Source organism: Antedon bifida, chromosome 11, assembly GCF_963402885.1.
Source record: "Antedon bifida chromosome 11, ecAntBifi1.1, whole genome shotgun sequence".
NCBI lineage: Eukaryota > Metazoa > Echinodermata > Crinoidea > Comatulida > Antedonidae > Antedon > Antedon bifida.
The window spans coordinates 13,141,325-13,165,254 of record NC_136236.1 but is presented as its reverse complement, the minus strand read 5'-3'; the positions used below and the strand labels follow the sequence as shown (position 1 = coordinate 13,165,254).

The 23,930-nt window shown below is 35.5% G+C and overlaps 3 protein-coding genes across 5 annotated transcripts in view; 1 reads left to right on the top strand and 2 right to left on the bottom strand.

Annotated features, from left to right (window-relative positions):
* Positions 1 to 4,434, bottom strand: part of LOC144855593 (uncharacterized) — a 54,497-nt gene extending 50,063 nt beyond the window's left edge. Inside the window, exons 1-13 of the mRNA XM_078713496.1 lie at positions 4,082 to 4,434; positions 3,318 to 3,383; positions 2,915 to 3,016; positions 2,667 to 2,777; positions 2,265 to 2,426; positions 1,815 to 2,009; positions 1,606 to 1,704; positions 1,414 to 1,527; positions 1,136 to 1,261; positions 879 to 986; positions 687 to 794; positions 454 to 549; positions 169 to 360 (exon numbers count right to left, since the gene is read on the bottom strand). Of these exons, the coding sequence (XP_078569622.1) occupies positions 203 to 360; positions 454 to 549; positions 687 to 794; positions 879 to 986; positions 1,136 to 1,261; positions 1,414 to 1,527; positions 1,606 to 1,704; positions 1,815 to 2,009; positions 2,265 to 2,426; positions 2,667 to 2,777; positions 2,915 to 3,016; positions 3,318 to 3,383; positions 4,082 to 4,211 (1,575 nt within the window). The 5' untranslated portion in view covers positions 4,212 to 4,434 and the 3' untranslated portion in view covers positions 169 to 202. The remainder of the gene's footprint in view (positions 1 to 168; positions 361 to 453; positions 550 to 686; positions 795 to 878; positions 987 to 1,135; positions 1,262 to 1,413; positions 1,528 to 1,605; positions 1,705 to 1,814; positions 2,010 to 2,264; positions 2,427 to 2,666; positions 2,778 to 2,914; positions 3,017 to 3,317; positions 3,384 to 4,081) is intronic.
* Positions 4,435 to 4,940: 506 nt separating this feature from the next.
* On the bottom strand, positions 4,941 to 11,509 carry LOC144855594 (putative E3 ubiquitin-protein ligase ariadne-2). 3 transcript variants are annotated; one of them, XM_078713497.1, is made up of 14 exons: positions 11,403 to 11,509; positions 10,770 to 11,004; positions 10,306 to 10,373; positions 10,140 to 10,212; positions 9,885 to 10,035; positions 9,578 to 9,699; positions 9,363 to 9,472; positions 9,055 to 9,172; positions 8,754 to 8,804; positions 8,588 to 8,633; positions 8,304 to 8,431; positions 8,045 to 8,188; positions 7,416 to 7,568; positions 4,941 to 6,349 (listed from the first exon to the last, which is right to left on the bottom strand). In XM_078713497.1, the coding sequence occupies exons 2-14, from the start codon at positions 10,971 to 10,973 to the stop codon at positions 6,281 to 6,283; spliced, it is 1,437 nt and encodes a 478-aa protein (XP_078569623.1). In that variant the 5' UTR covers positions 10,974 to 11,004; positions 11,403 to 11,509; the 3' UTR covers positions 4,941 to 6,280. The 3 variants fall into 3 exon arrangements, with proteins under 3 accessions (XP_078569623.1, XP_078569624.1, XP_078569625.1); XM_078713498.1 differs by having other exon boundaries at positions 11,417 to 11,479; XM_078713499.1 differs by having other exon boundaries at positions 10,770 to 10,997; positions 11,432 to 11,475.
* A 45-nt stretch (positions 11,510 to 11,554) lies between these two features.
* LOC144855589 (conserved oligomeric Golgi complex subunit 5-like) lies at positions 11,555 to 23,814 on the top strand. The gene is made up of 18 exons (XM_078713492.1): positions 11,555 to 11,602; positions 12,142 to 12,281; positions 12,565 to 12,677; positions 13,086 to 13,155; positions 13,451 to 13,571; positions 18,397 to 18,681; positions 18,986 to 19,098; positions 19,535 to 19,612; positions 19,724 to 19,805; positions 20,137 to 20,311; positions 20,474 to 20,635; positions 20,729 to 20,828; positions 20,933 to 21,106; positions 21,528 to 21,631; positions 21,763 to 21,900; positions 22,342 to 22,654; positions 22,852 to 22,931; positions 23,275 to 23,814. Exons 1-18 carry the CDS (start codon positions 11,572 to 11,574, stop codon positions 23,384 to 23,386), a joined length of 2,391 nt encoding a protein of 796 aa, XP_078569618.1. The 5' UTR covers positions 11,555 to 11,571; the 3' UTR covers positions 23,387 to 23,814.
* Positions 23,815 to 23,930: the final 116 nt, after the last annotated feature.

Here is a 23,930-nt window from a genome sequence, read left to right as displayed (position 1 = left end):
GCCGCTAGTGAGTTGACCAATCACAAGCGGAACTTCGGGTAATCGCTTCGTGATTGGTCAAATTACTTGCGGCCAATTGGGAACAAGCTTTAGTTTGTTACTTTCTAACCCGGATTCAACATAAAATGCATTTAATAGATTTCTTATAATCGTTTTATTTCCATTAGTGTAAATGTCTAGGCCTATAATTTATTGATGCAGACTAGTTCTGTAGCAGCCTAACTGATGACTGTAAGGCGAAACCGCCGTATACGTATGGAGTACCACGTGATTTGAAAGTTGCCTTTGCCCCTGTATAGTGACCTCTACTTGTTTGACCAGTTCCTACGATGTATGAATTAGGTGCTGGACTTGGCTTCACTGAAATGGCGAAAATAACTACAGTTAGTAAACGTTTGTCGGCGGACAGCAGCTTTTGAAAAACAAACTAAATCTAGTTAAGTACGAACTTACGTTTCATTTTCTGTGGTCGTTTTGTCATGCTATAACTAGGTCCATCATTCGTGTCCGCACGTGGATTGTAAACGTTTGGTCCCGGATTGTCGTTCTCTGTTGGCGAAAAAGTGGTTGTTAATTTTCTAATTGGCAGAAACAGTGCGTTGCGCGCACACTCTTAAAAATACGCGTAGGTCTACAGATGAGAGTCTATACTGAGTTAAGTCAATACTGAGTTAAGTCTGACTTACTTATTACTGGTTTTGTACATCGTTTGGCCATTGAGAAACTTGGTGCTGTTTTACCGTCTGGTCGATGTAATACTGTTATATCGTAGTGGTTTGGTCCAGGAACCTCGTCTGCAGAAGAAAATGGAAAATACAAAGCAAGATGTACAAAAATAGCACAATAGTTGGTGCATAAAAAAGTAGGCTAGTTCTTACTTGTTTTTGATTTTGCGGGTCCCTTCATTGTGTATGCTGGTTTATCGTTATCTGTGAACTTCTTAGATCTGTGATATGCACCTGGACCAGGCGTCGTATTATTCTTAGCTTAAATTTAAGAAAACAAATGTTAAAATATGGCAGGTGGCCTACAAACAAAACCAACTTTTGACTTTAAAAAACAGTACAATTGGCTTTTTTCACTTTTGTACTACGTCATAGAGATGACGTGTATATAAAGAGAGGACGTTTCTTACCCATATTTGGGTATTCTAAGATGTCCGGAAAGCAGGGCTTGCAATGTCTGCCACAAGAAAATGCTGCCGCTTTTGGAAGAGTTCTGCTACTGGGTTTGTAGTGGGCGGGACTTGGTTCCGATTTTTCTATAAAAAAAAAGAAAAAAAAAAGAATAATGCCATTTCCTATCACCATTTCATGTTAGCTTATTCCGATACATTAGGCCTAAAGTATCAATTGATAAAGTTTGACGGTATACGTCACAAGAAGCGCGCGCGTGATAGGTCACCGTACTTACCGTTATTTTCAAATGGTTTGTACGTCATGGTGTAAGCTGGCGCGTATGAATACGTCATAAGATCACGCATCACGTAAGCATTTGGACTAGGTCCGATGTTTTTTGGGTCTTCATCTAAAAAAAGAACAATGTATTACTTAACATCAAATTTTCAAACACCAATAATATTGATAAAACAAAGCAATACATTACCACTCTTTCGCAATGGCTGCCTGCTGTGTATCGACATAGCAACTCCTTTGCCTATGGTTGTACCTATGTTGTATTTATTTGCAGACGGACTGTCTGACACTGAAAAGGTAAATGGAATATAAACATATATTTACTTTTAAATCAATTGAAAACTTAATGTTATCGTTATAAAACTATATTGTTATTAATAATATAATAACTGTAATTACCTTTTTGCCATTCCGATGGTAGTCTCTTTGATAAACTGTATGCCGGCCCTATTACATTTGTATCTTGGATGGTGTAACCAGCTGGGCCCGGGCCAAGCGTCTCCGCATTAATTCGACGACCACTTCCAAAAGATTTCTTCGGGCCACGAGTAGGGGATTTTGGGCGATAAGCGTTTGGTCCGGGTGTTTTGACACCTGTAAATAAAATGTTTATTTATCAAGCAATAACAACATGGATCCATTTCAATAAACGCTTGACGGTCTTGGCCATCTTGTTGACCGCCGTCCTGATATCGTCTTGACCGCTTTAACGCCCGCGCACACACAAAGCAAAAGTCGTCGCCAAAACCAGATCCTTGTGGGCACCGGGGTTCTGAAGTACATGATCGAATATTTCTATTCGACAGCGCATACGCATTGCCGCACCATAATTGATTGAATACCACATACCGTAGGTGTCTACTGGTTGTACCAACTGGCTCGGGTGTCCTGCGTTCACGCCATCCGCGTGCCGGTACGACATACCAACTCTTGGTGCGACGTGTTTGCCTGTATTGTTGTACTGTACTGCGTACCCAGCAGGTCCAAGACTGCACGTTAAATGATGATCAGCTATCATACAAAATACAATTAATTAATTTTCTTTATATTATAAATGGTTACGTTTAGTCAGTTCTTGGACGTTATATAACGTCAGGCGCTCGTAAGTTGACCAATCATGAGCGACAGTAGTTCGGATGATCCATTGCGTTGTGATTGGTCCAAAATGCGATGAGCTACGTCCTTGTGTTCCCGCCAACATTAGATCACATTCAAAATAATTATATAGATTGCATTTTTTTGTATACTTACGTTTTAAACCATGTGGACATGTTTTACCCTTAGATTTAAGAGTCACGTGTCTGTCCCTCCAAGTCATATCTCCTGTCGTTTTGTAGTCTGCTGGGCCCGGATGTTGAGGCACTATAAAATAAAGTGCAATACGGTACTATTCAAAGTGCAATACCGTACTATTCAAAGTTCTATCTTATCAATATTGTAAGTGCTATAGGAATCAATTTGTTTAATATTAATAATAACTGCCTGTTTGTCTTCCTTACGTTTTGCAGGTTTTGGTCGGCCAACAATAGAGTATTGTGGTTTCAGCGGTGACGTCAGATATACTTTTGGTTGATAATCAGCAGGGCCTGGTAACGGAATTGCTTTGATTGAGAAAAAAAAAGGTTTACATTATTATGGAATTTCCTATCGACGCGTGCGTAACATTTTTATCTTTTATTCTTTTGTAGTTTTATACGTGATCAAATATTTAACACCATCAAACTAGTTTGACAAAAAATGTGTGATGTGCCCAAATATGCTAGTGATATGCCAAATATGGTAGTGATATCATTATGTCCATATATGGGGCACATCAGATTTTTTTGTCACAAAAAGTTTGATAGTGTAGATAAGAAAGATCTTTACTTCAATTGTTTTATGTATCACAACAAAAATGTTTACCTTGTTGAGTGAGAGGAACCTCCCCATTTGGAACAATGTATTCGCCCATTGCACTTCGTCTGATATCTGTAATTTTGATAATTAATAATAATGTGTTATTAGCAAAATTCTGTGAAATATGGTACGGTATGGAACGCATCAATTTGTGAGCCAATACATTGGAGTTAATACATTTCTATGGAACGTCATGTCATAATAATCAAAAACGGATTCCGTACGGATTTGGATCCGGTGCACGGACCGGAATCCGACTCAGTATGAACGTAGCTTAATGGACACTGCTAAAGATAAACATTTGATTTCAAAAACCAATCTTACACATCTCGGCGGCGGCGTTGAGGTGGTCATCTTGAATTTGAATTTCTAAAGACAGGAAGTATGAACAGCTGCTGTTGATATAGATGTTTTTATATCAACAAGTAGGCGCCTATTTGAAATGTCGCTATAAAATAATATTGATTTCACGCGAATGTATTTAATATAGGCCTACGCTTTTATTATGGCAAAGTAAATATTGTATTGTAAAAGATAGAAATAGAATGACAATAAATCATGAATTAATATAATGTTTCAAACCAACATCCGGCCTAACAACAACATCATATGTCAATAGACATAGGCATATATATATATTACAAAACTCTTCATTAGTCGACATATTGCAAAATACAATCCTGTATTTATTATTTTCAGAAAAAAAAAATATCGGGAGATAGGTCTAGGTTGTCAAAAGCAGAAGAAGTTAATAAGATTAAATAACTCACCGCGTTTTCTTATCATACTGGTGTTTGATGTTTCAATACTGGGCAATATAGTAGGCCTACTGTCTCCTGCTCCGGCTCCATCCTTTTCCCTCTCCTGCAATGACTCTTTTAGTTCGCTTATAGTTTCCATTACAATATGAAAAAAGTTAAAATGCCAATAAAGCAAAGCTTTCTTGTTCAGTACGTACAGTTTGGAGGTTGTGTATTGGTGGTCCGGTTACCTGGGGCCGGCGGCGGCGATATCTTTCCGTTGGAGCGTGCGCGCAATGGTTACTATGCGATACAGGTAGCGCACATACGCTTGTCGTCGTCACACACGTGACGTGCACGTACTTCCTATTGTCACACCCCTATTAAACAACACTGTCCTGTTTTCGGCTTTTGAACGCCTACTTGTTTTCTCAACACATTTCAGAGTGCGTAGAAAATCAATGTCAGTCTCGGTTCGAGCACAACTCAAAAGGTATTATAATAAGCGTTACAAGTCTGATTAAAATCTCACATCCATGGTAACAACCAAACAGATGAATTACGTCAGCTATATAACAATTATAATTATATTAAAAGAAAGGAAATTGCGCAAAGTGTACAAAACTGAAATGTTACTTAATACAAAATCTCAAATGTCTTAAACGCATTATATGAAGTGTATCATGTTTCTTATTGGTTAAAACATAAATCATATTTAATCGAATGTGCCGACGAAATAATAGACAAAATGATATACTGTCAAAATGACAAAAGCTCGTAAAAGCAACGCAACGACGTATGCGCAACGCAACGACGTACGTAGGCGCAACGTAACGACGTATGCGCAACGCAAATGAGTAAAGAATAGGGAAATAACCACGTGTTCTCTTTATGTGTACAGTATTGTTTATTGAATACAATTGTTCTTGAGTTAAATAAAACAAAACAAAATCTATCTAAAAAGTTTCTACAAATCAATTTGTTAATTCTAAATATGAAAAAAACGAACTATATATAGGCCTTTGATTTTACTATTCCTCCGTGCATATAATAAAATACAACATAACGTACCAATTGCGAAACTAAATATTCTTATTTCTTTTTAAAACAAACTTATCTAGACCATTTGGCTACCGACGCCTCATATTAAAAACAAGTATATTCTACACTAAATTACACCCATTAGAACAAAATTGGTTGTGGACACGGCGGCAGTGTGAATAGACCCGATTATATACCCTAAATTCACTGGAACAAATAACGCACAAGTGTAGACATGCTGATAATATTATAATAACGTATAGTATGAACTGGGGGAACTGCTCATAAAATATCTAATTTTAGAATATTTACAGCATTCCAACGAAATTTAATAATTATATATGATTGAGAAACATGTTTTAGGAATGTCTGGATATTTTAATATAGTGTAATGTTTCCAAATATGGTAGTGATATGCCCAAATATGGTAGTGATATGCCCAAATACAGTAGTGATATGCCCAAATATGGTAGTGATATGACATCATCATGTCCATATATGGGCACATAACATTTTTTTGTCACATAAAGTTTGATAGTGTGGACAGAGCTTTAGTACCACCACTATTGTTAAAGCAATACAACTTAGTTACCTTTCACCATTGCATCGTGTAAAACCTTACTTGCCCTTAACAAAATATTTATATATACTTTAATATACTTTGCACATTATTAATATCTTGATTATGATGACATAACATGTACTTTTTAAGTCATGATATTATATACATGAATTTAAACATGTGAAAGAATAAATATTTAAACATAATGTACTCTTATATATTCTAACCTGTTGGAGCTGGGTGTTAAGAAGATGAATGACTTTATCAACAAAGAGTGTAGGAGGCAGAAGCAGTAATATATTTTTGTTTGAATATATATTTTGATGGTGATGGTCTCCACATCTCACAAAACTGTAGTTAGTTGGCATTTTGACAGATAAGAACATAATGCATACCTACTTTTTGGATTTCCATTTAGCCAATCTACCATCTGTAACAATATCAGAGATTATACCGCACTCTATCGGAGATTATACCGCACTTTAACAGAGATTATACCGCACTGTATCAGCAATTATACACACTCTATCGGATATTTTATTAGTTGAAGTTGTGTTACGATGACGGATATTTGAAATTATTTACGTTAATTGTCCAAATTCAAGAGTTTTGAGTTGCTAGTCATGTTATAGAAAAAACCTTTGAAGTAGAGTTAAACGTCGTTTCTCTGCAACATCCATTTGATTTTCTAAATCCTAAAAACAACAATAACATGTAAATAAAGTACATTCATTTTTATTCAATAATAAAAACATCAGTCAGTAGTTCTATCCACAGAAAGTAAAAATGTTGTTCGGGCAGTACATATTTAATATTTAATATATATTTAATTAGGCCTATGTTTATAATTTAAAATGCTTTATATATATATATATTTTATTTTATGATCTAAACTTAGCTTTGGAATTTGATATATTATATTTTAAGATGGTATAATCATTGCTTGTGAAACTGGGTGAGTGGGGAACACAGGCTTTAAGTCATAGTGATTAGGTTCGCTTTTGTGTCCCATGCCAGCTCACTCAGTTGGTTCTATTGTTTGTTTTTTTTTTGCATGTCGTGTTTTTCATGTATTTTATAATTGGCAATAAAAGAATAAGAATAAGAATATGGGAGCTTCAAAGTGCTGGAGAACGGAGCGGTGTAAATGGTTCCTTTGCTTTTCTTCCTTCTTTGGCTATCTTAGGATATTTTATTGTCGTGAGGTAATTTCCCGATTGATCGTAATCAAAAATCAAAACGGTACTGGGTTTGCGCCTTGAGCACTCTTGAGTGGTATGTGCGCTATAAAAATCCTGTTATTATGTTATTATGTCTACTAGCGTTCCTGCTCCCAACCAGTACATCCATTCATAGAAGCCTTAATGAAGTAAGCCTACCTGGTCCCGAGATAATGACTATACTTCGGCTTTAGTCGATAGAAGATTGAAAAAATTGTTAGAGATAGAGTATACGATGTTTGATTATGTGTAGATGTGTGATTTGTTCTTTTATTCAAATGATGTTATTTATTTATTTAATACATTTTTTATATCAATTAATTAAATTATCGTAGATTGTATATTATGCGATAAATATTATTTAATAAATTTTTGATATATTATTATTATAATATTAATAAAAAGATATTTGTTAGTATAAATTAAAAAAATATAGATATAAGGAAGAAAAGCAAAGAGATTATGGAGCGGCTGTATGTAAAGCGCTTAGAAACATTGTATTAGGCGCTATATAATAACTACCATTATTATCATTACTTACCCCTCGATCTGTCGTCTCAACTCTTTCAACTTTCCAGGCAAGATTTTCAATTTCCGCTTCTAACTGCGCTTGTTGGTACTCAAACAAGTCCTTCATTGGTCCAGGATCCAGGTAATACGCGTACGGATACGTGTACTGTAATGTGTACCGACACTATCATAACAAAAACATTATCATTATAGAATAATTTAACTCCTTTAGTTTTGCTAATTTTAATACAATGCAGGTGTGTTTGTGGCTGACGCATTGATCACTTTCTATAAGCTCCATAGGAGAAGAAAGGGAGGTGATTTTGCTTAATTTATCCAGCTAGTGTTTATACTGATGTTAAAAAGCAGGGTGATCAATATGTATAGAGTACAGTTGGCCTACTTACAGTGCTAAGGGTTATACAGCCTAACTGAGCTGGATTGCGCACAGGTGTGGACGACACATACCACGACTTTCTTCTCTCCTAAGGGTCCCTTCGTGTTAAGTGCTGCCACCAACCGGCGCATGTTTGTCTGTCCACAACTACAGTACACCGGGGTAACCCCTACTCTTCCAAAAGATGAACTGGGTTCTTTTCAAAGTGCACACGACTCAGAGAAGACTTACTGTAGCAAGCACAGTGCTAAGTGTGTACTTACTTTGGTAAGTAGGGCTGCTGAGTCTAGTAGATAATGCCAATCAATCCATGTCCCTGTGTTACTCATCACTTTACCGTGAATCTTCTCATTTATTCCATCCAACATTTGTTCTTCTAATTTTAAACTCTTTGAGTGATTCTCCCACTTTAAAGATACAAACATAATTAATTTGTGTTTTATCATAATTAATACATTCTTCATTTAATTTATTAGATTTAAATACATACACTCTGTCCACTTGTTGCCAATGTACACTTACTCTCTCAAAATAGAATAGATATTTTTTAAGTGCTTCTCTGGCCTTTACATTAGCACATTCATTTGATATATTAGGATTTTCTTTGTAGCGGCTGCACTCATAATATTCACTGCCGTGATTCTTCCAGTCTGCAAACAAAATGAAGATTATAATAATGTAGAGTTCATTGCTGTGCACTTTTATTTACTGCAGTAATGTTGTACAAATGTAACAGAAATGATTACTACTTATATCGCATGAGATTGGATTAATAACAATACAATAAACAACTTTGTATTGCTTACCTCCCAAACACATCCAACAAAAGTCATGTTTACATTTTGAGCATTGCTGAAAAAATAATAATTATTGTGTTAAAATAACCCAGTTAGTTTTAGAAAGTTTTTTTGTGTGTGGCCCTTATACCCTAATAGTACTCCGGACTTTACTTATCTTCCATGCTTCACTTACCATATGATTGCATCCACCATTTTTCTCAATGCAAATATTACACTTAGGACACTGAAAAATAAGCATTGGAATATCAACTTAAAGAACATGCATATAGGTGCACAAATCTTAGGGCTGTTGGTGCCAACACATATAGGGTTGGTGGCAAAGTAATAGGATAAATTATGATGGACTATTATTGTTTATTATTAGGAAGGGTGCTAGATTCTATGGGTGAATAACCCTGTATATCTAGATCTATGGATTGGGTTTGATCAAACAAAGATACCTATTTTTAAAGTAACTAAAAGATTTGACATACATCTTTAGTGTGAGCACTTATGTAATTTGCAGTTTCCGAATCATCAGCACATTTAGTTAGCCATCGTTTGATAGTGTCACAGTCTGCAGGTGCGTGGTAATTCCCTGTACATTGAAAACTGGCAAAAGCAATACAACAAAGATATATGTTAAATAAGACAACATATTGATAACATATTTAGAATATGGTATATATCATTTGGATACTTTTGGTAGGATTTTGCTTTTCTACAATCGGAAGATCAAGACCTTCTTAACTTTACTTTTCTTTTTTAAGTAAGTACTGAGAAGAAACTATAGTATTCTTACCACCAGCTTGTCTGACACTTAGTACACACGACTTTCTTCGGTTGAGGAGAGTTAGACTTTACAGTGACCTCACAGTCAACACCAGGGCACTGACGTAGATTGTAATGAGTCTGTCACAAAAACAAGATGTTTAGTTAGTTCTAACTTTGTGATTTAAAAAGGTCGGTGTCAATTACATTTACTAATAAAATAATGTATATAACTACAGTACTAACCTTTATGTAATCTCGCATACAGAATATCATATATTTATCTTTAAATTTTGGTTTGTTTAGGTGTGGTAAAACAAATTCTTCTGTTGCAATAATAGAACAATCACTAGCCATACATTGAATATCTAAAAAGAAAGCAAAATCACTTAATTTTTAATTAGTACATTTTTATGAGTGGTTTTACTACAGAGTGAGCAATTCTTTCCTACACTGTCATATACCTGAATCATATAACATTAAATTATAATGTAAATGGTTCAGAGACCTTTATATACAAAATGTATATTCTTAGGAAAGAAAGTAAATATACCTGTAGCTACTCCGTCTTGCACTTGGAACTCCAGATGCATTGTCCAGCAGGCCTTGCAGAAGAAGTGACCACACGTGAGTGTCTGCAAGCTTTCACTAGGAACACGCTGGACACATACTGGACAAGTATAGTTGCTAGGCACCGCAATGTCCTATAATAACAAATATACTATTATGTTATTCACAAGCTTTGTTTTTGCTAGAAAGGCTATTTTTATTCACTTTTTGTACTCCATACACAAACTGAATGACAAACCTTTGGAACACTTTGATCAGCTCTTGGTATCACCTTACAATCTTTTAGTAAATTTAAAATATCTTGTTGGTTCCTGTAAATAAGAAAATAAAAAATGCAATATTAAATCAATATTAAAAGCAGCCCCACTGGAATTTTAATACATTAATTAATACATTTTACCTACCTATTTTCTATTTCCGAAAACATCCAGTTATGGGCCATCAATAAAACTCTGGCAACAGGGGGCGCAACCTACAAAGAAAAATGGTAGTAACGATTGTTAATAATCAATGATAACATTACTTTAGAGAATTGTGAAGTCAGTGGATGTGTGTTGCAATGTGGCTGGAAATGGTAAATGAGAGTGTTCTGTGTGCAAGTCAGTGAAGTGTGTTGCAGAAAGAAACAAACATTTGTCGTATTCGATTTAGACTTTCACCGTTGAGTACAGTTTTTCCGTTGAGTACTTCTTTAACGGAGTATTTTGAGCGTTGAGATTGTTCTTAACGAAAAAGCTTTCGTTGTCAATGTTTTCTATTCGAATGACTTTCTGTTGAGCACAAATTTACAATTCGAATACAAAAAGTACTCAACGAATCTTTACGTTGACAACGAAAGTTCCCAATCGAATACGACAATTGTATATACTTTAAGAATCTTAGCAGCTCGGTCTTTTTCCCCATCAAGTACATCCTTTGCTTGTTCCAATGTGTAGCATTCATATTCAAAATATTCTGGATCTTTTTCTTTATCTGCGGCTGGTTCAAGCTCGTCATCATTATTTTCCCCGTAATAGTCGTCATCATCGTCTTCTTCATCGTCATATTCATCATCATATTCTGGTTCGTCCATTTCACAGAGTTCTTACTTTGGAAGCTGGTTTCTATAAACAATATAAAAATAGCATTAATTAAAATTAATAATTTTTATTTAATAATACAAAGTAACAAAGTATGGAACATCATCCAGAAAGAAAAGCAGGTAATCATAATGAACAAACTGTGTTGTGATACTAGGGTGACTATATTATTATGTGTCGCATACCATCTACTCTAGGCCTAGGTGGCACGCTGCCACAGACAAATGTCGACGTGACAATCGAATTTTTACCGTGTAGACAGAGTCGATCAACATACATGCAGCATTCACAGCAGGCCTAGCCAACAGTTTTAAGTTAGAACAAATTCATAGATTAGAACTACTCATTTCATAAACTTTTTCGTTATTATATTCCTAAACTATAGAACTGTTAAACTAGTATTCTATTGAAATAAAATATACCTGTGTTTAATTACGTTTTTGACGGAAACCCTCCCTGTTTTTGTTTACCACAAGGTTTGTTGTGTTCTATCGAAATTGTAGGAAGTGACATCATCGCAAATAAGGTCAAGGGTAGTGATTTGCTTCCTGTTAGGTCATCCAGGGTCGTCACCTTCATTCGGATCGCAAAATGGAGGCTATTTTACAGATGAACGAAGATGGTTGGTTTATTCAATTAAATTGGAATTTATGTTTTAGTGAATATTAGTTAATGACTTAACATATAATATAGAAAACTGATCAATAGTTGTGAACAATTTTAAGACCTATTCACTGAGTTATAGCTATATGAATAAGCTAGGCCGTCCGTGGTAATAGTCAGTCAATTCTGCATCATCGCGGGGCCCAGTGGCTCCCGCTCCTGCCACGTCATTGCGTGAATGAGACTCCTAGCCTAGCGTGTTATAAATCTTTATTTTTGTCATTTTAGTATGCTATACACAGCTATATACTTTGCACTAACTATTGCAGTTTTGTTTTATTTTCTATCATACAATATAGGCTAAACCTAGCCTAATTATAATAAAAATGTTCACAAAAAAAAGTTTATTTTTTCTATTTGCTGTTCCCCATCAGGCTTGTGGCTTTTATTTAAATATTAAAATGAAATAATGTACATAAGGATATCAATATTATTATCAATGCACAGTGTAAATGATATTTAATTTAATAAATATCTTATTCAATTTTTTTTTAATAGAAACGTTTCGTAACTTTCTCCAAGACGATTTTGATGTGAAGGCACATACAAACCATGTGATGCAGACAATGGCGATATCGGATCAGTTGTCCAAGCTGACCGAAGGGATAACACTGCTGGACAAGGAACTCCATTCACAGGTAACTAATATATGCTAGGTGCATGAGAACCCTCCTTTTCCCACTCTACTGTATGTTTTCTTGTTTTTATTGGTAAATAATATACTATATGTAAATTATTTAAGGTAAGGTTGTATATTTTATATTGTAACAAACCGTTCTGTCTCTTAACTTTTTTTGTATCAATTCAAAAACCAAAACAGTTTTGACTATTAATATTAAAACAAATTCATATAGGATATTCTTTCAGTATGCAAGTTTTTGCTTTTATTTTAACAATGTGATATTTTTAATTCTTTTCCAGGTTGCCGCACACCACAGTGATTTACTTTCCCAAGCGACTGGAATTGAAACCTTAGATGGCGTGCTTCAAATGATGCATACAAGAATACAGGCTCTGCAGTCTGCTGTTGATAGGTAGAACAAGAACTTACTTTCTAATATATTGCATATTTGGAGGATTGATAGGAATATTCATTATTTGATTTTATATAACACCGAAATAAATAAGTTCCTGTCATTTGATCGGACGATTGTGGGTCACATGGCATGCAATAGTACGCACTATTTAACTTAACCTTATATTCCCCACATCATACATTTATTTAACTTTGGTTACTTAATATAAGTAGTAGCTTAATTCTTGCAATATGCCTAATTTAGGTTGTGATTTGTAAAGTGTGCCTGTGTCTTAATTTTACATGTTTCCCCTGAAAAGTGTACCCTCTATGTTCAGTAACAGGACATGGGTAATAGACCATAGCGATTGTTCACTTGTAAATGTAAGTGTTGATATGTAGTAAATTCAAACATATTATGTTGCAGGATAAAGAGTAAACTTGTAGAGCCTTATAGCAAAGTGGTTGCACGTACAGCTCAACTTAGACGACTACAGGTCAGTTAAAACCTTTTTTTTAATTATAAATTTCCATGTAGGTCATGCAGTAATAATCTATATTTGACATTTATTGACACAATTACAATAGGCACCAAAAAAGCGGTGCTTGTTAGTTTGGATACAATTTACTGTACCTACACACACAGACCAGGTTGACTGAATTCAGGAACAAAGACATTAACAAATTTAAACTATATACATAAAAATATATATTTTGTCACAAATTTACATTATCAATAACCATTTACATAATTTAAATTACTTTTATTTTATTTTAAATTTTCATTTGCAGGAAACTTGTGATTTATTGCGTCGTATCATCCGCATCTTGTATCTAAGCAAACGTCTCCATGGGCAACTCCAAGGAGGAGCAAGAGAGATAACCAAGGCAGCTCAAAGTCTCAATGAATTGGGTACATATTGTGTTGGTGACATTGTTGGTGACAATGAATATGATAGTGTTGGTGACAGTGAATATGAGAGTGTTGGTGACAATGAATATGGTGTTGGTGACAGTAAATATGATGGTGTTGGTGACAGTGAATATGAGAGTGTTGGCGACAGTGAATATAATAGTGTTGGTGACAGTAAATATGATGGTGTTGGTGACAGTGAATATGATAGTGTTTGTGACATTGTTGGTGACAGTGAATATGATAGTGTTGGTGACAGTGAATATGATAGTGTTGGTGACAGTGAATATGATAGTGTTGGTGACAGTGAATATGATAGTGTTGGTGACAGTGAATATGATAGTGTTGGTGACAGTGAATATGATAGTGTTGGTGACAGTGAATATGATAGTGTTGGTGACAGTGAATATGATAGTGTTGGTGACAGTGAATATGATAGTGTTTGTGACATTGTTGGTGACAGTGAATATGATAGTGTTGGTGACAGTGAATATGATAGTGTTGGTGACAGTGAATATATTAGTGTTGGTGACAGTGAATATGATAGTGTTGGTGACAGTGAATATGATAGTGTTGGTGACAGTGAACATAATAGTGTTGGTGACAGTGAATATGATAGTGTTGGTGACAGGGAATATGATAGTGTTGGTGACAGTGAATATAATAGTGTTGGTGACAGTGAATATGATAGTGTTGGTGACAGGGAATATGATAGTGTTGGTGAAAGTGAATATTATAGTGTTGGTGACAGTGAATATAATAGTGTTTGTGACATTGTTGGTGACAGTGAATATAATAGTGTTGGTGACAGTGAATATGATTGTGTTGGTGACAGTGAATATGATAGTGTTGGTGACAGTGAATATAATAGTGTTGGTGTCAGTGAATATAATAGTGTTGGTGACAGTGAATATGATAGTTTACTTGTTTACTTGTTTCCCGTACACTTTCGTCTACGGGATCGAGGCGAAGCACTCAGTGCTTAAAAGCCCCTCTTAGCAATAAATCATATTCAATATAGGGTGAAAACTTCAGCGGGTGGTTAGACCATGCGACGTTAAGTTTTGCTTTGAACGAGTTCACCGTAGCACATGAAACTACATCCGTAGGCAGAGCATTCCATAAGAGAATAACTCTCCTGGAGAAGGTGTCCCTCCTAATATTAAGACGAGAGCTTTTAAACTTGAGTTTATATGTGTGTCCACGGGTCCGAGATTCTAGATCAAATTAAAAAAATGTGTTGATCGAGATACGATCGAAACCCTTAACAATCCTAAAAACTTGGATAATATCCGCTCTCTGCCTTCGATATCTCATAGTAGGAAGACCAAGAATTCTCAAACGTTGTTCATAAGGGATATTTCGGTACCTAGGAATCAATCTTGTTGCTCTTTGCTGGACCTTCTCTATTTCATCCTGATCTCGTTTTCTAATAGGATTATAAACAGTGTTACAATATTCAAGCGTTGGCCTGACAATAGACTTATACAGCTTCAAAAATCCATCTTTATTCAAGAATTTAAAAGATCTATAAATCATTCCTAGTTTCTTATTAGCCCTTTTACAGATATCCGCTACATGCAAATTAAAGATTAAACTAGGATCAAAGGTAACACCCAGATCTTTCTCCTGCTTTACCTCATGTAGTAAATTACCAGCCATTGAATACAAGAACTTAAGATTATCACGACCATAATGAAATACCTTACACTTAGTGTCATTAAATGGCAATTGCCAAACATTAGACCAATGGGAAGCACTGTCAATGTCTCTCTGAAATAAATCAGCATCATCAATGTTATTGACCACTCTATACAACTTAGTGTCGTCTGCAAATAAACGTATACTAGATTCGACAACATCAGGTAAATCGTTAATGAAGATTGAAAATAAGATTGGGCCCACAACGCTACCCTGTGGAATTCCACTTAATACTGGAGCCTGTGATGATAATTGACCATTGACACTAACTCGTTGCGTTCTATTTGACAAATAATTAGAGAACCAACCTAGTAGATTTCCCGTAATACCAAAACCTTTCAATTTGACTAGAAGCCTTTGGTGTGGCACACTATCAAAAGCCTTTTTATAGTCTAAATAGACACAATCAAAGCTATCATGGTTATCCAGGTTAGTAGTCCAACTCTCCAGGACATCAAGTAGTTGTAATGCACATGATCTACCCTGTCTGAATCCAAATTGTTCGTTGCACAAAAGACCATTACTCTCAAGATACATTACAAGTTTATCCCTAATAATCCTTTCCATCATTTTCCCTATGACCGACGTTAAACTAACCGGTCTATAGTTAGCCGGGTCCTCCTTTTTGCCTTTTTTGAATATAGGTATTACAATTGCCTCCTTCCACGATAGAGGGACCTTCTGATCATTGAATAATCTAGTGAATATTAGACTGAGAGGGTAAGCAATTTGATCCTTTAATTCAATCAAAACCCGTGGGTGAAAGCCATCAGGGCCAGCTGACTTATCTATAACTAAGTTAGACAACAGCTTGTGAATATCTTCTACACTAAACTCGATATCTGACAAAGAAGCCTCAATCTTTTTATCCAGATTTGGAACATTCGATAAGTTCTCCTTACAAAAGACACTGCTAAAAAAAGAATTAAAAGACTCGGCTTTCTCTTGGTCATCTACAACAAGTTTACCCTCAAAATTTCTAAGAGTTGGAATACCAGATCTGGTTTTTAACTGAGAATTTACATAGCGCCAGAAAGACTTTTCATTGACTTTAACCTCATTTGCAATCTTATTTTCAAGGATGCTTTTAGAACTCTTAATCAAGTTGACAGTATCATTCCTTACTCTAATAAACGTGTTCCATTTGACACTAGCACTTTCATGCCCTTTACGCTTTGCTTTGATATACTGTTTCCAGCATTTATTCTTCTGTTTAATAGACTTATCAACCTCCTTAGTAAACCACAAAGGTCTCTTAAAATTTCCAGACAAGTGTTTCTTACACTTTGGAACAAACTGTTCCATACCTCTAGATAAAATCTCATCAAAAGAACCGTGCGAGTGTAACCCGTCCTTATCCAATAACTCAGTGTCCCAATCGACACTATCAAGAAAACCACGAAACTTATCATAATCAGCATGGAAATAATTTCTGACCTCTACCACCTCATCTTTGATTAAGTTAACAGGAATTTTAAATCGAAGTACCATATGATCACTCTTACCTAAGGGTGGAGCTTGAAGGACCTCACTAATAGAATCCTCATTTGATGTAAATACCAGGTCCAGAACATTGGGCTGTTCTCCTATTCTATAACGGGTTGGGTCTCGTACATGCTGAGCTAAAAATAAGTCATTAATGGTGTCGAAAAAATTATGACTATTTTTACCATCTTCACCAGTCACATATCCTAGCTCCCAATTAATACTCCTATAATTAAAATCTCCAACTATAATAAAATCGGAACAAGAAAAGGATGCCACTTTTCTAAACAGAGAACACAAGGCAGAATTATTGACATTAGATCCGGAGTCACTTCTATACACACATCCAATTAAAAAGGTGCGATCTTTGACTCTAATCTCAACAAACATGGATTCCTCAAACAAAATATCTTTAAACAAAACAGGAGTGGCAGACATCCCATTTCGAACATAAATAACAACTCCTCTACCAGATGAAAGCTTTTCATTTGGCAAAAACATCTGATATCCAGGGATATGAAACTCTTCTATAGACAATTCAAAAAAGTACTTCTTTGGTAGAATCTCAGTCAAAGCAATGATATCAGCTTTCTCTGAAGATAAACGCAACAAAAGCTCATTCTTCTTATTTAGAAGGGAATCACAATTTGTATAAAACACATTAAAAAAATCATTAACATCTTCTGACTGCGTGGAACTTACATTGTTAGGCAGTGTTCTCTTCCGATTGGGTAGTGCTTTGGGAGCGAAACCGAGTTATTTTCCCCCTTCTAATTACCAAGTCTTTTTCCCCTTTGCTTTGCCTATCCCTCAATATGTCCCTAAGTTTATTATACTCATCCCGTTCCTTTATTGTTCTATCATTACTTACTGCGCACTTTTTTTGTATCGCAATTTCAAAGGCATCTCTTTTGGTGCATTCCTCCTTGAAAACTACCTTTATTGGGCGGCACCCATCTTCACTGCCTTTACCCACCCGGAAAAATGTTCTCATTTCGACCTCTAAGTCAATATCCTCGAAAATACCTGTCAATTTACTAAGGTCATCATTTTTTCTTGTATCTGAGTCATTACTCTTAGACTCTTCTATTCTATATAGCATCAAATTAGATTTTCTTTTCAATCTCTCATTTTCATCCTTAAGTCTATTTTCAATTATTGTCTTAACCTCCTCATTATTAACAACCCTAGATGTCCGGGATAACTTTTTAATATCCTCTTTATTGACCTCTACCTCAGATTTAATCGCTTCAATTGTTTTAATCATGGTTTTTTGTGTCTCATTAACATTATTAATAAGACCCATGAAATTGCCTACTGAGACTGAGCAGCTCCTACAGTACCAAAAAATGGTGTTGGTGACAGGGAATATGATAGTGTTGGTGACAGTGAATATGATAGTGTTGGTGACAGTGAATATGATAGTGTTGGTGACAGTGAATATGATAGTGTTGGTGACAGTGAATATGATAGTGTTGGTGACAGTGAATATGATAGTGTTGGTGACAGTGAATATGATAGTGTTGGTGACAGTGAATATGATAGTGTTGGTGACATTGTTGGTAACTGTGATTGTAACATTGATGGTTTTGTGGATAACAGGTAACAAAATTTTAACTAATTTTCTTTAACCAATCAGATTACCTGTACCATGGCATTGACCTTACTGGCATCGAGGTCATTGAAGAAGAGACGATCTTTATAAAGAAGGCAAAGAAGAACGTAGAAGGTCAAGCTCAACGGATGTTGGAGCAAGGTATGGAAACCCAGAACCAAACACAAGTGGGGACAGCACTCCAAGTGTTCCACAATCTAGGATGCCTAAAAGAAACTGTCAACAAAATGATGGCAGGTTGCAAAGAAACATTACAGAAGAATATACAAGATGCTTTGAACGTCAAACCAATACAATCACAAACAAAGTGTAAGATCTAACTTCTTTTTTTTTATGCTTTTTATTTTAGTTATTTAATCATAAATATAGATTTTGTGATCAAAACCTTAATAAAGTTTTGATGGATAAAATAATGTTATAATCAATTTAACAAGATAGTTTGATCTGGTTGCATGCTTTGAATATCTTTTGTCAATGGTTGTTTTTATCTTATGTTTTTTCTTTTAACTTTTTGTCTGTATACTGGGTCCTTTGACTGAAGAGGTCTCCCAGTATAAGAAGAAATATATAATAACACTGCCTTAAAAGCACACTTTTTATTGTTTAACTTCAGCTGGTCCAGGGCGAGCATCAATGCCGTTGCCTGGCAACACGGCAGCCTTCAGAGCAACGTTATGGACCAATCTTGAGAAGCTTATGAATCAGATTTATTCAGCATGTGGACAGGTGAGGTTGTCGTCTATTTACTTTCATGTTTGTGGTTTATCTATGTTGGACGCCCAGTCCACAATCACCACATATGAGTATCTTAAGTTCTGTCTACACTAAAAAAAAAAAATGTGATGTGCCCATATATGGACACGATGATGTCATATCACTACTATATTTGGGCACATCACATAGTGTAGACAGCTTTAGAGGCAATGTTAATTCATTTTGTAATCAAGAACATGAGAAAAGTAATTATTTTTCAAAATCAACATTGACCTGTTTGCCTTTTAAATATACATATGTCACATACTTCACCACCAATTTTCAGCCTCCTTAACCTTTAACCCAACCCTTTACCCTCCCATTTTAAAACAATCCCAGGGAATCTTGATACAGTTCAGTAAGTTATGATTTGAAATAGGCAATGATAACATTTCCAATTGTTTTTCAGGTACAACATTTGCAGAAAGTTTTAAGCAAGAAAAGAGACCCTGTCACTCATATATGTTTCATAGAGGAACTACAGAAGGTAACATTTTTAGATCATTTTTACTCTTTATATGTATATACAAAATAAATAAAATTGTTTTCATATTAAAAACTGTTGATTCAAACGATTAATGTGTTATTTTTTTTAAAGGAGAGTGAGGCAAGTATTTTGCAATCTTTTTGGGAGTCTGCAACTGGTATCCTACAGAGAGAATTTGCATTTGCTGCAGAAAGTAGGTTCACTGTAGTATTGTCTAAAAATCACAGAATAAACGATTAGATTAGACCCCCAAGCTTTTGAAGAGTAATATCCTTAACTGCTATCAGTTGACATGTTTCAGTGATTGCAGCTGGTTGTCCAAAGCTCTGTCTACTCTATCCAACATTATGTGACAAAAACATGTGATGTGCCCATATATGGACATGATGATGTCATATCACTACCATATTTGGGAATATCACTGCCATATTTGGGCACATCACATAGAGAAACGAACGAACAGTAAGCTATATCAGATGTGTGAACATTACTTAATATTTTATTAATAATCTTTATACTTTCAGATTCAACTTTCATCCGGCAAGCCTTTGAAGGGGAATACCCTAAACTGCTACGTTTGTACAATGAGTTATGGAAACGCCTACAGCAATATAGTTCAAACATGACACAATCATCTGACGTGATCGGTGACCACAAGGACAAGGGAATGTTTGAGCACATAAAAGGCATTGATTATAGGTAAATATACCACCTTAATTTTTCCCAAATATTGTCCCATGGTACTATACTCTGTGATATGATAAATCTATTCACAGAACTCCAATTATCATGCATGCTTTTTAAGTGAAAACAAAATTGGTTTTAATATTTTTAAATTTGATTCTTTTTTTTTTTTTTTAGCCCAGAAAAAGCTTTTAAGTCTTCTATCAAAACCTTTGAGAATGCGTACTTGTCGAGGTCATTGTCTCGACTGTTTGACCCGATCAATTTAGTGTTCCCAAGCGGCGGAACAACACCGCCCTCACAGGATGAAGTAAATGGAATTTCTAAAACAATATCAAGGTAAATCATTCCACTTATTTTTGTTTTTGTTGATTAATTCAATAAGTTATTCAGCCACTTTGGAAATAATTTGATTTGTTTTATTTTTGTTAGTGAGTTATCCGTAGCAAGTATAGATCATGGGCTAAGCATAGTGGTTGCAAAGAACGTGGCCAAGACAATTCAGTTATTTGCAGCTAAAAGTGAGCAATTGGTACGTATAAAACAACATGGGTCAGGTATGGGTCATGGGTCACACATTCAGTTATCTTTATTTGCAAGTTCAGAATTTGAAATAATTTTTTTTTCTTATTGTAGCTTTCAACTGATGGTGAAGCCAGTCAGGTTATAGCGCCTCCATCTGTCGGTCAACAACGTAATATTGCTGTTGTTAACAGTCTTTACAGTTTTCACCAGCTCATCTGCCGATTGGTTGATGGTCTTGTCAATTGTCCTGAGCAAGCTGTAGCAGCCATCCAGTCAGCCTTACTTGTAATTTCAAATTGTTTTTTATGAAAAAAAAGGAGGCTTATATTTAAGTAACACATACAATAACCGTAATGTTAATGAGTAGTTAGTCCTCTCTCTTCCTATTGAGACATAGGGCCACTCTTGTTGTTTTCATAACAAATTGATTGATTGATTGATTGATAGGGTCATAAATAGCTAGCCCGACACAGGGACTAAATGGACCAAAACCAACTACTCTTTCCGAATGATGAGTTGATTTAAGTGCACACAAGCCAGATTGTGTGTGCACTGGGCCGCCACAAGACTTGCTCTACCACCAGCAATATGATTGAGGAGTGACTTGAACCCATGCTAATATTACAGTATGGCTGTGGTTTGCTGTACCCTGTCTTAACCACCACACTGACTAATGGATTTACATGTGTTTTTTTGCATCTTTCAGGATATAGTATCTTTAATGGGGAATGCCATCAAACCACTTTTGAATTCTGTTCTTGATTCCATTGAGGCCATCATACTCACAATGCACAGTGAAGACTTCAAATCGTAAGTTGAATCCCTCCTGTTACCTTCAATGAATTCGTTAAAAATGTGTTAATTGTGTATCATTTCCATCATTTTTTTAAATTGGTTAATTTTATCATCTTATTTCTATGAATGAGTTATTTGTATTTCAGTTCAGTGGCTGTTAGCAATACTCGTGAATCTCCCGAGAACCCATGCTCACTGTACATGAAAGAGTTACAGGGCTTCGTAGCCAGAGTGCAGGCAGAGTACTTGGCGCCATTCCAGTGTACAGATTTTGTCATTCAAACGTAAGAAATAAGAGTGTATTCTTTCTGTTTATTTAGGGATAATAACATAAACAAAGCGGACGATAATTAACAGAGCGTGATGGTTATTTCGAGATGCAAGCGATGGTAGAGACTACATAGTGTACACCTGACATAATCTGCAGGCCCTATGTCCCCTACCATCCCGATGAGAAAGCCAACTATTCTAACCATAAGAAAGCATTTGATTGGTGACAATTACATCATGTTTATTGTTCATTTATTGTGTGCTCAGAGACACTGTGCTTTCTCACTTGATTCTTTGATACATTTGGAGAATTCTAGGACCAGGTCTATTTACACAATATGCAGAGGTCATAGGTCAGCACAAATAGAAAGGTCCCTTTTGTTGTTAAACTTCAAACAAACGAATATAATTTGTCATTGTCTGAGCTAGTTTTATTTATTTTTTATTTCTTTCAGTGTTCATCCAATAGCTTGTCACGCTGTTGAACTGTTCGTTCGCCACGCTTCACTGATTCGACCTTTAGGTGATGGCGGAAAAATGCGACTTGCTGGTGATTTCGCTCAGATGGAGCTGGCTGTCACGCCGCTTTGTAAAAGGGTGTCTGATTTAGGAAAGCCATATAAGTTACTACGTTCTTTCAGACCTTTATTGTTCCAGACACCAGAACACATTGCAAGCAGTCCGGCATTAGGAGAAATAATTCCGCACTCTACAGCACTTCACTTCCTCTTTGCGAGGGCACCCTTGGAGATGAAATCACCTCATGAGGTTAGTACATGAGGTTTTTTTTAGCTTTTGTTTACAAATTTGAGGAATTCTGCAATGACAAATAAGTACTGTATAAGCATTTTTCAGCTTGACTTGGACAGAAAATGTAAAACAATTGATATTGACATTGTACAGATTGAAGAGTTCATGAAAGTGCCTTTATCTTTCTTTCTTTTGTCTTTGTTATTTTGATATAGCTTGCTGGTTGGTCAGTGTCACGGTATTCACAATGGCTTGATGAGCATACGTCGGAGAATGAGCGTCTTGCTCTTTTAAGGTAATTAGTTATAAATGTGAACATATGACATGAACATCCACGTTATGTTCACATAAATAACTTGGATTCACTAAATTTGAAGAGTAACTTTGATCAAAAAGTGTGGCACATATTCTATTTTGAAAAATCATGCCATTAACTTAATAATAGTTCATTCTTATATAGCGCATATAAGCGTGCTGTGCATAATGCCTTTACTGTCTGCTCAGTCCGCCTGGGCTGTGTTGGTTTCACAGAGATCTTTCCTATTTTGTGCCAATAACCTCAAAATAAATTGCTTGTTATCTCATGTTTCAAATTATAATTGCATTCAATTGTCTCTTAAACAATTTTTCACTTTTAGAGGAACTTTGGAAGCGTACGTACAAGCAGTGCGATCAAGACAAGCCAAGGAATTTGCACCAATCTATCCCATAATGCTTGATATCCTTCAGAAGGGCTCACAGCACGTTTAATAATTTGAGAGTGGACTTGGCAAAGAGAAGCCTTTTACCCTGATGATTGAGCCTAACGGCTATGAGCACTCACTGGCTAAACCCAGGAGCCTTGAGCTTGTGGGGTCCCTGAGCAGGGTCCAGGAAATAGACTCCAAAATATATCGAAAAAGGCTGAATCAACAACCAGACACAGGTTTTAATCTCTCTAATATTTGTGGATTTCTTTGGACACTACTTTTAGTAGGGATTGTATAAAACCAATAACTTTATCTGGCTTTTACTGCTTTTGGAGAGATACAATATGGTGTAATGTTTAATCGGGTACAATTAATTAATTTTAAATTTATCATTATTTCATTACATTTTTAAAATGTTATTTATTAATAGATCATATATAGAAACTATCATTTTTGAATAATAAAATAATATAAAGTATTTTTGCAATTTTTTTGCTTCTTGTGGCAGGGTTGTGTTTTGAACATCAATGAAGTGACATTGCATTACTCCCATCACCAACCAATACAATGTTTATTACTTTATTTTCTGTAAAAATTCCTGTACT

Excerpts from the sequence above, each read along its gene's own strand:
- LOC144855589 (XM_078713492.1), top strand. The coding sequence starts at position 11,572 with ATGGAGGCTATTTTACAGATGAACGAAGATG. Across the intron at positions 20,636-20,728 it reads ATTTCTAAAACAATATCAAG|TGAGTTATCCGTAGCAAGTA; the intron begins GTAAATCATTCC and ends TATTTTTGTTAG. Across the intron at positions 20,829-20,932 it reads CAGCTAAAAGTGAGCAATTG|CTTTCAACTGATGGTGAAGC; the intron begins GTACGTATAAAA and ends TTCTTATTGTAG.
- LOC144855594 (XM_078713497.1), bottom strand. The coding sequence starts at position 10,973 with ATGGACGAACCAGAATATGATGATGAATATGACGATGAAGAAGACGAT. Across the intron at positions 9,173-9,362 it reads AAGTGTCAGACAAGCTGGTG|TTTTCAATGTACAGGGAATT; the intron begins GTAAGAATACTA and ends TGCTTTTGCCAG. Across the intron at positions 8,634-8,753 it reads ATGGTGGATGCAATCATATG|CAATGCTCAAAATGTAAACA; the intron begins GTAAGTGAAGCA and ends TTATTTTTTCAG.